The following is a 13,247-nucleotide window of genomic DNA, read 5'->3' as shown; positions in this document are numbered from 1 at the left end:
CTATGAGGGAAGGGACTGCTTTGCTTCTTTTCATCCTGAGTATTTCACAATTGAGTTCCCTCCAGATTCTTTATTGGCATAAGATGTTACCTGGATGTTAACCATCACAGGTGCAGAGCTATGATTGTTACAGAAAAGATGTGGATTGAAATCAGGTATATTTGAATGTATTTTGAACTCTGTGGTAATAAAGGAGTTTTGATCAAATCAGCAAGAGGAAGATCAAACAGAAACTACATGAGCTGTTTTGAGTGGATGGGTCTGTGATAAGGGATAATGGAGAGAAAACAGAATTATTCATCCACCAATTTGCTACTTTTTTTCTCAAGTAAAGGTAATACTTTAGACTGGAAAGATTGGAACAAAAATGGTTAATGGAGAGATGAAAGCCAGTGTGAACAGATCAGTCCAAAGATGATAAGAAAGCACCTGGCTGTCCTCAATGAGTTTAATGTTCTGAATCTAGGTCAGGCATGCTTTACAAATGAGAACAGTTAAAAAAAATCAGGTAGGATATATCCGTAGCTCAGTTGCGTGGCCAAGGTATGATGAGCCTCAAAAAGCAAGAATAAGAGAATAATCTCGAACTGTGGCATTCGCTAGCCTTGGGGAGAGCTATGTATTTCAATGTGATTTACCAATTGGGTTCCATACTCATGCCTTCCTCAAATCTTTTTCAACTGTAGAGTTCCCATCAACAGCCACTGTTTGTATCAGCTTTTAAGAAAGCCATTAAGATGAAGGTAATTTCTTGAGATTGTCCTACAAATCAATGTGGATTCTTGTCTAAAATTCCCCATTTCCCTATGCCATTATTTTCTATTTTATAAATTCTATTGGTTTTTTAAAAATTGCTATCATTTTCAGATACTTCTCCCTCCCATTTTCAGTTATTCCTTTGTAACAACAACATCAAAAATTATAATGAAACAAAACTGGTAGGTAATATATATATATATATATATATAAAACATTCCATACCCATAGGCTTCCTGTCTCCAGGAAGAGAAAAAAAGAACAATCTGGACTCTTCTCTCAGGCTAATTCATCATAACAATTTCTCAACATTGAGCATAATTTTATATTTTTCTTTCCATTTATATTGTTATTATGTATATTCTTTTTCTAGTTCTTTTTTAATGCTGCATCATTCACAACAGATTTCCTCAGGTTTCTTCCGTTCTTTTTAAAACAATGCACAGATAGTCTCTTACATTCGAAAAAACTACTGGTTTAGCCATTCATTTGGTCACATCTGATTGAAAAGTAGGCTGATTTCCAGCGTCTGGCATGAGTTTACTGTCTGAGAGTTGCTGTGATACCAGATGCCTTTCATAGCTATGAGATGAAGCCAGTTTTTAGTCAATTCTTCCATCAACCAAATTCTAGATATCTCCTATATAAAGTACCCAATACAATTGATATTATAGTCAGTAATTTATAATATATAGTTTAGAATATCAAAATCCTCCTTATGTAAAAGCATAATCTGTGAACACATCTTTTAAATTGATAGTAATTCAAATGGATTCAAATGTGGGTCCTTTCACTCAGAATTCAGTGCTCCTTCCATTAAATCATGATGCTAATTAGGGGTGCTGCTACAAGTATTTACATAGTGTGTTATGATTTATAAATCATTTTAAATAATAACACTAGCATTGAAAACAGCTAACATTATATAATATTTTAAGGTTTATAATAATTTGCCTTTAATATATTATCCAATTTAATATGTTAATTTGTTATTTGATTATTAATTAATATCTAATGTATTATCCAAAAGGGTTTATTACAGGTAGAAAGTTGGAAGAGATCTCAGAAGCCATTGAAAATAATTTTCTCATTCTGAAGATAAGGAAAGTTAATTTTTCTCTGTAGTTCTGGGACTTTCCTACTTGGCTTGGAATATGGCATTACGAGTGCATGTTTCTGAATAAGTGAAGCTTAATTTTCCTTGGTCCTGGACCCAGTCCTAGGATTTACATAGAGAAGCTCCAGGCTAGGACAGTTGCTTATTCAAAAAGGGGTATATCACATAAGTCTGAATCCATGTAACAGATGGGAGTCATATCACGCCAGCACTGAGCATAGACAACTTAACTCCAGGCATAGGTGAAAAAGAAGACCTCTAGTGCGGATGGAGGGCCAGTGTGTTTCACAGAATGCTAAGCAAACAGAGAAGATGATGGATGAGTTCATTGAGCGTCTGGTTATTTGGATCAAGCCCATTTTTGCTAAAGAAGGGATGCTGGCCATTATCTCTTCAGCTTCAACTTCAACTATTTCAACATTTCAATATTAATGAGAAAAATTTTATTTGATGACTTTAATGAAAACACAAGTAGAATATAAACTCCTAGAGGAAAGGTATTCTTTAATCTTCATTGCCTTGATAAGTATCTGACATGAGTTGTTCAGCTATATTTGATTCTTTGCGATCCCATTATTTTTTTTGGCAAAGACTGAAGAGGTCAGCAAATTTCTTCTTTGGCTCATTTTATAGATGAGGAAATTGAGGCAAATAGGGTATAGGAACTTGTTCATGGTCACACAGCTAAGAAGTGTCTGAAACCAGATTTGAACTTGCAAAGATGAGTCTTCCTTTCTCTGGCCCTGGAACTCTTTTTCTGTTGTCTGGTTTCATTGTTCTCCACTGTAAGAAATTTCCATTCCTAATTTCATCCTCATTTTCTAAGGTTACCATCAAATTTATAAAGGTGGCTGCTTTTGACCATAGCATACACTAAATATCACAGAAATATATTATAATATCTTGATTGCTTGATTCAATAACTTAATGAATAAAATCCAAACTCTTTTTGCCTGGCATTCAAGGCTACCCAAAATTTAATGCTTTTTACTTTTTCAGTCTAATTTCATATTTCTGTCCATCTATTTCAGCCAATGTAGACAACTCAATAGTCTCATAAGTCATCTAAATGTCACAGTAGATAGAGCACTGGGACTGGAACTAGGAAGACCTGAGTCCAAATTTGACCTCAGATATTTACTGACTGTGTGAAGTTGTACAAATCATTTAACCTCTGCCTGCCTCAGTTTCCTCATTCATAAATGGGAATAGCAATAGCCCCACCTCATAGATTTGTTATGAGGATCAATGAGATAATATTTGCAAAGTGCTTAATATAATATCTGCCACATGAGAAGAGTTAAATATATGTTTGTTTGTTCCTCTCCTTCTCTACCACGTTTCTTACCATTCTACCTCTATGCCTTTATATATACTTATAGTGCAGCAGAAAGAATGCTTTGTTTAGAGCTAGAAAATCTAAATTCAAATTCTGGCTCTGACACTTAATATATGGATGGCAGAGATGATTTGTCTCTTTAGGATCAGTCTCTATCTGAAAATGAGAAGATGAATTAAATGACTGTCGGATCACTTTGGGGGAAGGGAGGGATACTGACTTAAATTTTAGAATTTAATTTTGGGTTGAAATGCTATCTCTCTTATTATATGATCAATCATTTAAACCTTCCTAGCCTCAGTTTCCCTATTGATAAAATGAAGTTGTAGGGATACACTGACTCCAAGATCCCTATCTCCTGAATAGCTGTGATCCCATGATCTCCATTAAGACTATTCCTTGTCCTTGGAATGCTTTCTACCCTGAATTTCTACTTCTTGAAATCTTATCCATGGCCAAAAGGCAAAGTGTCTGCCTATCTGCTTGCCCTCAAGGAGTTCATAATCTAGCAGGATAAGCTATCAGTTATAATAATGCTACAACAGTACTTACTTTCATAGGTGTAGAGACCTTCTTCATCCAACCAGGGTACAGTTCCTCCATGCTCTTCATGTTCAGTCTCAGTGGGTTGCTGTGACCACCCAAAGGACAGGATCTTTATGGATATGTGGCCCATCCTTTGGTTATGGGTGTATCCTAACTAACCTAAGCTGATTATAGGTGACAAATATGGAATTCTTTGCTACCCTAGATTCAAACTTTTCAAGTTTAGTAGGACCTTCCATTTAACTGGATTTAAACCAAAACTTATTTTAATAAGGCTTTTTATTTTCAAAATATATGTATAGATTTCAACATTCATCCTTGCAAAACCTTGTGTTCCATTTATTCTCCTCTTCCCCTAACCCTTCTCCTAGATAGCAAGTAATACAATATATATATTAAACTTGCACAATTATTCTGTACATATTTCCTCAAATATGCTGCACAAGAAAAATCAGGTAGAAAAAAAAGTGAGGAAGAAAATAAAATTCAAGCAAACAACAACAAAAAGAGTATTGTGATCTACACTCAGTTCCCACAGTCGTCTCTCTGGGTGCAGATGGCTGTCTCTATCACAAGACCATTGGAAATGGCCTGAATCATCTTCTTGTTGAAAAGAGTCACATCCATTAGAATTGATCTTGATGTATATTTTTTAGCCCCAAATGGTGATCTGTATTTATGATATGTCTCTACAGACTTACTAGGCTGACCTTGTGCAGCTGGTCCTTGGGTTAACTCTTTGGGTGGGATAGAATTATATGGCATGTCCTTTGGGAACCTCAGTGATCTGCATCTATAAACCTATATTTCAACATAGATTCAGAGCTTAGAGACCTCAGAGTTTAGCTCTTTTTCGGTTTCTCTGTCTCTGTCTCTTCTTCTGTCTCCTTTCCTCCTTCTCCCTCCCTCCCTTTTTTCTCTGCTTCATTATCTTGCTCTCTTTTACAGATGGAGAAACTGAGGTCCAAATCCTATACTTGACACTTTACTGCCCTTGCTTATGTCCTACTGCCATACCCTTTCAGCACCCAGGAATACATCTATACCATAGGGAGATATCAGAGCAAGAAGTTTATGAATGTGGAACCATAAATCCCTCTCCTCCCATCAAAGTGTCATCCAGAATTTTATTCACTACACCGAGGAAGTAAGATCTGACCTCAGGATTATTTGAATCATCTCCCCTTTTCCTTGCTGTTCTCAGCAACTTTTTATGCCCTTTGAATCAGTTGCTGCATCCTGCATGGCTGAATGTGGGCCAAACGCTTGCGGGCTTGGCAAGAGGAGGGAGTGGGGGTAATAATAATTGCTAACATTTATGTAGCATATTAAAGTTTGCAGAATTTTATGTGACTTATCTCATGTGATCATCATAATGATCCTGGGAAGGAGGTGCTGTTATCATGTCTATTTTACAGATGAGGAAACAGGATGAGAGGTAATAGAACTTGTTCAGGGAGACACAGCAGAAAAGTATCTGAGGAAGATTTGAATGCAGGTGTTCTGAGGGGGAGCCCAGTACTCCATCCACTCTGTTACCTACCTGCCTAAGGAAAAAGGTGAGGAAAAAAAGAAAACAAAACAGAAGGGAAGAGGAAAGAGAACAGTTTATATCATAATTTAAGAATGTGTGTTTGAAGTAGTTAGGAAGTGGATAGTGTCAGGCCTGGTGTAGGAAGGACTTCCATAGAACAAATGCTATATAAATGTTAGCTATTATTATTGTTGTTGTTTTTGTTATATCATACCCAAGAGTTGCGAGGTTATGACACAAATATGATAATATAACAGATATCTATCTGGGAGGGAACGAAGAAGAACTTGTCCATCCCCTTTGCTTCACAGGGATGAATACAATATTTTATGGGATGAGAATAATTCCAACTGGTTTGCTCTAGGTAGCTCTGGCCACATGTGAGGTAGAGTCTCCTGTTGGTGCCCATTAAACATTGGCTCTGAGGCAAATGCAGCCAGAGTATTTATGTGTTTTAGAGAATCAGGAAGCAGGCCAGACTGTCAGCTGGTCCTCCTCAGAGCCGTAGTACAAAGAACACTGGTTTTAAAATCAAAATACTTGAAGTTCAAGGCACAGCTCTGGGGCTTACTCAGTGGCCCTAGTTAGTTTTGCATAAAATCTATAAATCAGAGATTCTTTACAGACACACAGAATCTTAGATTCAAAGCTGGGTAAAACCTCCATAGTCATTTATTCTACTCCCCTCTCTTATTTCACATTTCTAAACAAAACAAAACAAAACAAAAACAAAAAACCTCCCATTTAAAAATTAGCAAACATTTAGTTTCTTTTCTCTTAAAAGAAAAAAATGCCCTCATAACCAATACACACAAACAAACTACATTTCCACATTGTCCCTGCCCCCAAATGTGTGTCTTATTCTTTATCTCAAGTCATCCATCTCTGCCAGGTGGTGGGCAGCTAAGTTCATCTTCAGTCTTCTGGAATAATTATGATCATCAACCCTTTCTTTTTACAGATGAGGAAACAGGAGACCAGACAGGTTAAGTTACTTGTCCAAGGTTATATGTACTTGTATGTACCTATCTACTTCAGAGACTTCTTATTAAATGAATGCTTTGAAAAACAGTGCATGATAGAAATAAATGTGAGCTATTTCCCTAGACTGGGATAGAACCGAAGCTTCCCCAGTTTCACATCCTGTCCCCTCTTCCCCTTCATGTCTTCATTGTATTCTTCTAACTGCTGTGATGGCCTTGTTTAGGGCCTTTGGAAAATCCCCTCTCTACAGAGGTTCTCCCTGTGTAATTTGTTCAGTGTCTCACTGTTGCTTCTAGAAAAGTTTGGGCTTGTCAATGGCAACAAGAGCCAACATTTATTAAGCTTTGACAGGAGTTAGAAACTGTTCCAGACACTGGGCATGCAAGGAGGGAGAACAAATGGTCACTGCCCTCTGGCTACTTACAATCAGACATGTTTCCAGAGAGCTGTAGGATGTATTCAAATTAACTTTATGAATAGAAAGTCCATGTATAGGAGATAGCACAGTTTGTGTGTATGTGGTGGGAGTGGGGGGAACAGAGAGCTTTGAATCTGGAAGCAGGAAAGATATGAGTTCAAATCCTATCCCATTCATTGGCTGGCTGTGTGATTATGAGACAAACTATGTAACCTAAACTTCAGTTTTCTCCTTTGAAAAATGGGAATAATTATAACCATAGCATTCTTTATAATTTAATTTAATTATAAAGAAAATTATAAGAATCTTCAGGATTCTTTATAAAAAACATGAGATTAAAAAATCTGGAAAATGCTTTTTTCTTTTCTGCCCCCATCACTTTGATGTTTTTTTTTTAATTCCAAATTTTCTTCTTTTCAGTCCCTCCCCCATCCATTGAGAAAGAAAGAAATATCATGCCCATTATACATGTGAAGTCATGCAAAACACATTTCCACAATAACAGGGCAACGTACTTTCAAGAATGCTGAACATGCAATCAAGAAATACCTGACGTTCAGTCCTACAACTGACATTTCTAGTTATGTGGTGATGGACAAGTTACTTAGCCAAGTTGTAAAATATGTCCATTAATAATATTAGTGCCTCCCTTACGGGGTTGTGAGACTCAAAGTGCACAATGTTTGTCAAGTGCTTACAAATTTTGAATTATTATGTGTCAACAATTAGTGTGTACAATGCTTGGTAAACCTTGAAGTGTTCCATACATACACAAAGAAGGCATCAGGGGTCCTCAAATTAGGGCCCGCCTATGGCAAAATCATATCCGAAGTGACATTCAACCTAAACTCGTGTTAGCAACTCACACTTCCAGCACTGAGCTGAGGCGGTAGAGACAGTGTGAGGCGCTCCAACAGTCTGAAGGACGGTGAACTGGCCCCCTATTTAGAAAGCTTGAGGACCATTGGCGGTAGATCATACCTTACTAGGATTCTAGCTAGAGAAGGCTTGCTAGGGAGGGCTATAAAGGATGAAAAGGTGAGAAACAGAATTTGAACCTAGGTTCACTAGGATGGCTGTTGCAGTGTAGAATTGAACAAACTTTGTCACAAATTGCATGTGACTCAGATTTAGAATCTGGGTCATGGAACCTTGGACATGGGTAGGTACTTAGTAAATTTATTCTTTGGATGATAGCTCTAAAGTTTGTCTTAAATGATTTAAGAGCCTTTTGCATTTGAGATTAAGACTATTTTCCATGTAATTAAATTTGTGTCATTGCATTAAATGATGATGGAGCAAACTGGGTTCCATTGGTGGCTAGTGTCCTGAGTTTCTGATTGTCACTGATTTCTGGAAATAAGGGAATGACCTGATTTGGTGATCTGGCTTTCAGGTAAAATAGATAATTTGACTTTTACATTCCAGCTTAGCCCTGCTGTTGTATGGTCTCTCTCTGTGTAGAAGATGCCCAAATGAGGGTTCCCTTGTTGCTGAAAAGGGGCCTTATTTTCTATAATTTCCTGAGCAGGAATCTCTCATGGATATATTCCCCAGACTTGCTACATGTGGTTAGGATTGTGTCAATTCTCCCTCGAAGATGGCTGATGATAGATGAATGGCAGACTAAATTCAAATTGATCAAAATAGATCTGCCAAGAGACTGAATAGAAAGAAAACATTTGCCATCTATGAGACGCTCCTGCTTTTCTCAATATTAAAGAATGTTCAGTGCCCAAAGGCACTGTCATAAGGCACACAGATGAACATTGGGAAGTTTATGAGGTTAGAGGGTCCAAGGTCATGGAACATGGAATAGATGAATTTTGATGAGGAGTGTATGAGGATCTGTATATAGATTAGGACAAAAATTGGTTTTAGGGGAAAAATGCAATACCAGTTGAATTAAAACTGATTATTTAAAAAACCACCTAGGTACACATAAGATGTAAAAATATTCTAGAGGAAGGCCTCGTGTGCTGGGCAATAATAGCTGATCTGGAGTCAGAAGAATTGGCTTTAACTCTCAAATTGACCATTTTCTAGCTCTGTGACCTTGGAAAAGTCATTAAACTGTTTAAAGTTCTTTCCATATGTAAAAAAAAAAAAAGTAATTGGAATAAATCACTTTTATAGCTTTTTGCAGCTCCAAACATATGATACCATGTGAGATAGGCAAGAATACATTATTCTCATTTCTGTTTTATGATGATGAAACTGAGGGTCAGAGTGGTTGTAAATTGCTTCTAAATATATATAAAGATGGGCGAAAGATGTGATCTGAATTAAGGTTTTCCTGACTCCAGACGCAATACTCTATCCATTATTTCACACTATCAAAATAGATCCTCTTTGTGAGATTATTATTATTTATAATAATAATTACTCTTATGTAGTATTTTAAGGTTTGTAAAGCACTTTACAAATATTTCATTTGATCCTTCCTTTACTCCACCCTCCTTGGAAAAAATAATCAAACAGCAACTTGAGAAGTCTGCTATTTTCACCTCCATTTTGCAGATAAGGAAGAAGCACAGAAATATTAAGTGACTTGCTTAGCCATCAGTTAGTTACATTTTAAGTTTTTGAGGCTTGATTTGAACTCAGTTCTTATCCAGCTTTCTGCCTACTGGAACCACATAGTTGTAGCCTAGGGAGAACACAACCCATAATTATCCAGCATGAGGTCATGTCAACGTTGCTATTTGTGCCTTTGGTTCCATTGGTGGTTACAACTGAGGTTCTAGAATTTTTGAAGTTTTTAAAAACAGAATTTCAAAATCAAATGGTTCTTCTAACAATATACAATTAGATAAAAATAATTAATTGATTTTCCACTCTCTGGAGACAAAAAAAAATACTTTGTCCTATTTTGATAAGCAATGATCCAGGACACATACTGGCCTGCAATTATTATTATTTCATATCCAATATTCCATAAATTATGTCACAAAAATATTTTTCCCTTTTTGTTATTGAATACAAATATTGGAACTTAAGTTAAGCTTAAACATTCTTGGGACAGTTTCTGGGTCATACAGAAGGACAGAGATGACATACTTGTACTTCTAAAATTTTTTTTTATTTCTGCTACGTCCCTATATTTTGGAAGCCTTTCTTTCTCTTGTTCATTCTAATTTCATTCATGGGAGATCATGACTATTTGCTATGGCCACATTTACTAAAATATTTTTTTCCTTAAATTTTCAGTGGTTTTTCTAGCCAATTATGGATTCAGGTTTTATCTGTGAAAATGCTATAATTCCATTACAGTCTTTTTGTTGAATTCTCAAGGATATGTTGAGAGCTGTCTTTATAGGAGAGGGATTTGTTTTCTCAGTCCAAAATAGACAACTTCTCTTTTTATTTCTAGTTGCTAAATCCAGTCTTACTAAGTATCCCGTAGGTGCTAAATTTTTGCAGCCTGCCACAATATATTGCTGTTTTTACTGTTTCTTATCATGATCTTTATTGATCAATAAACCCAGGTGCCTCAAGGATAACATGTCTCTAATCATTGGTGGCAATAATCTTGAATCGACTTGTCATCATAAACCTTTTTTATAAATACAAAGTCTATTTATCAGCTGTATCATTATTTCCATTATTATCGTCAACATCTCGCTGAAATATTAACTTCTTCTCCAAGAAGTCTTTCCTAATCTTTAAATCCTGGCCATGAGAGCTATCCCCAAGAGCCTCATAACATTCATTCTTCACTTTATGAAGATCTAAGAGATTTGATTTAGAGCTGGAAAAAACCCAAGTAGACATCCAGTATAACTGATGATATTGTGCAGTTACTCCAGTCAAGTTTGACGCTTCATGACCCCGTTGAGGTTTTCTTAGCAAAAATATTGGAATAGCTTGCCATTTCCTTTTGCAGCTCAGTTTACAGTTGAGGGAATGGAGGTAAACAGGGTAAAGTGACTTACCCAGCATCATACAGTTAATAAATATCTGAAACTGGACTTGAACTCAGGTCTTCCTGACTTCAGGTCTAATGCTTTATCCATTGAATCATCAAGCTGCCTAATCCTTCATTTTACAGATGAAGAAACTGAGGTCTAGAGAAGTTAAGTGATGTGCCCAATGTCTCATAGGCAGTAAATGGTAGAGATGAGATTTGAAATTAGAACATGTTTGTCTAAATTCCATGGTCTTTCCACTACTTCATCCTGCACATTAGAATTTTCTGTGTCTTTCCCCACTACTACATTGTAAAATTCATGAAGGTAGGTATTTGAAAGTCTTATGTAAACATCATATTTCACACAACACTTTGCACCTTGATTCACACATAGCAAGGTTTTCTTTTGTTTTTAGTCTGGGCCCTGAGTAAGCTGATGATTTAATGGATTTCCTAATGATATTCCCTTTTTCCCTCTCCCTTTCCCTCTCCTATCTTTCCCTCGTTGTTTTTTCTCTTTTTTTCTTCTCTGATCATTTCTCTCCAGTCCCTCTCCTTTTCCTTTCTCATTTCTCCATATATTCTCTATCTCACCTTTCCCTTTTTGTCTTTTCTAGATATTCGTGGATTGCAGAGCTTTCTAGACCAAGCCTCCAGATTGGGGCTGGATGTATCTTTACAAAAGGTGGATAGAAACATCAGCCGGGTATTTACCAGCCTCTTTACCACCATGAAGACTGAGGAACTAAATCGCTACAGGGATACACTACGTCGGGCAATTTTGCTGCTTAGTCCTCATGGAGCCCAGACATTCATCAATGAGGTCAGTGAACCGGTTCATTTGCCAAAGAATGGAATAGAACTTGACTAGGTGAACTCCTGCACCTGGAATTCATTTGTCAGGAGTTCTTCTTGAGACTATTTTTTTTTTCTTGATGATGAGGTAAAGGCTGTCTTGGATTAAGGTACATAAAGAAGTGGGACTGGTATTCACCATCATGCATTAGCAGTTGCCAAATAATTCTCTATGTGTGTCTTTGCTTGTGTGGTGAATATTTTAATATTTTTATTTAGAAACAGGAAGTTTGCTATACTCAAAAGCTCTATAATGCCAGTATTGTCTGTCTTATATGGCACAGTGATGTTGTTTCAAAGGTCATGAGGCAAGGATCTGGGACCTTTGCTCCCTTCTCTCACCTCCTCGTTCCATTTACCCATTCCTTCTACTACTTCAAGGAGTATACCAATAAAATGCAATTATTCTCAGGGTTGTTTCATATATCGGTAGATACTTTTTTAGTATGTCTTAGCACACCAAAATTGCACATTTGTTTATCTTAGCAGGGCAACAAATTGTGCTTGTGTTTATTTTTGGTTCCTGAGGCTACTTATCACTTAATATAGGGGTCAATTTTAATGATGTATTTCAACTGAAAGCCCTCAGATTGTTCAGAAAGTATCACTTAGGAAACAGATCATTAAGTTGAGACTATAAGAGTCAATACACAAACATACTCTACTATTACATTGATGACTGATGGGGTCAGCTGATGAAGAACAAGAACAAGATGGCTAAAGTTAACTTAATTGTTGCTTAAGTGTTGAGTTCAATTAAATGCACAAATAGCGGTGATGGATTTCTCGAGTGTATGCTGGGATTTCTAATGGATTTGTACATTTTGTCTTTCCACTTTCTGTCAAGCTCCATTGAACTCTCTCTGGAGGCCACTTTCTATCACGGACTGAACTTTCTAGCCTATCTTGGGCAATTTGGTCGGCCCTGATTTTTATGCCATCTTTGTGAAGAGGGTCTAGTAAGGAAAAACATTTGCTCAAATACCATTTGCTATTTTACCAGCAAATGTGAAAAACTTTGACTTTGCAATCATTGGATGGTTGTTTTCTGCTTTTCAAAATGTTAACCACAGAGCCTGTGACAGGTAGAAGAGATAAAACTCCATAGACTGCTGAATTCCGAAACAAGCCACCCATTTGGAAAGACTGATAAAGGGAAGGGAGAGAAGTGAAAACTTAATTAAGTTCTGGGCAGTGATAATATGACACCGAGGATAGACAGTAAATGTATTAATAGTCATGTGTAATATGCATCTTCCTGAACCAAAGCTTTAGACCATTAAGTGACCCCTGGAGTGAATATTTTAAGTGGAAACTTAAAAACATGGCCCCTAGGGTTTCAGATGGACACAGCAGAAATAAATGGTGGTGAATTATAAACAGACACTCTCTTTTTTATTAAGTCATTTTATCCCTGCTCCATGTTGAGTCCTTTATACAACTAAATATCACCTAATAGGAATAATTGCTTCCATGAAAATATAATGTTGTATAAAATAATGTTATAAAGATAAATGAGTTTTGTAAGAACAAGGAGAGTTGGAATAAATGAATTACTGATGGGAAAGCATTCTTTAAGTGTCTTTTATGAGTCAAATACTATACCAAGTGCTGAGGATAAAGACAGGAAAAAACTAGATAGTCCCTGATGAAGGAGCTCACATTCTAACTAGGAGAGATAACACAAAAAAGCCTTCTGCTGGGTGGGAGAATGGCAAGACTTAGAGATCTTTACATTGTGAGCTGAGACTAGGTTCCCCCTTTCTTTGCCTTTCCAATGCTTAGCAT

At 36.6% G+C, this 13,247-nt stretch overlaps 1 protein-coding gene across 2 annotated transcripts in view; it reads left to right on the top strand.

Annotated features, from left to right (window-relative positions):
* Nucleotides 1-13,247, top strand: part of GRID1 (glutamate ionotropic receptor delta type subunit 1) — a 1,118,042-nt gene that overhangs the window by 519,944 nt on the left and 584,851 nt on the right. For both annotated transcript variants that reach the window (XM_074296389.1, XM_074296388.1), the window contains one exon: nucleotides 11,222-11,427. In XM_074296389.1, the coding sequence (XP_074152490.1) occupies nucleotides 11,222-11,427 (206 nt within the window). The remainder of the gene's footprint in view (nucleotides 1-11,221; nucleotides 11,428-13,247) is intronic.

Source organism: Sminthopsis crassicaudata, chromosome 2, assembly GCF_048593235.1.
Source record: "Sminthopsis crassicaudata isolate SCR6 chromosome 2, ASM4859323v1, whole genome shotgun sequence".
Lineage (NCBI taxonomy): Eukaryota > Metazoa > Chordata > Mammalia > Dasyuromorphia > Dasyuridae > Sminthopsis > Sminthopsis crassicaudata.
This window is presented reverse-complemented; position numbering and strand designations above follow the sequence as displayed.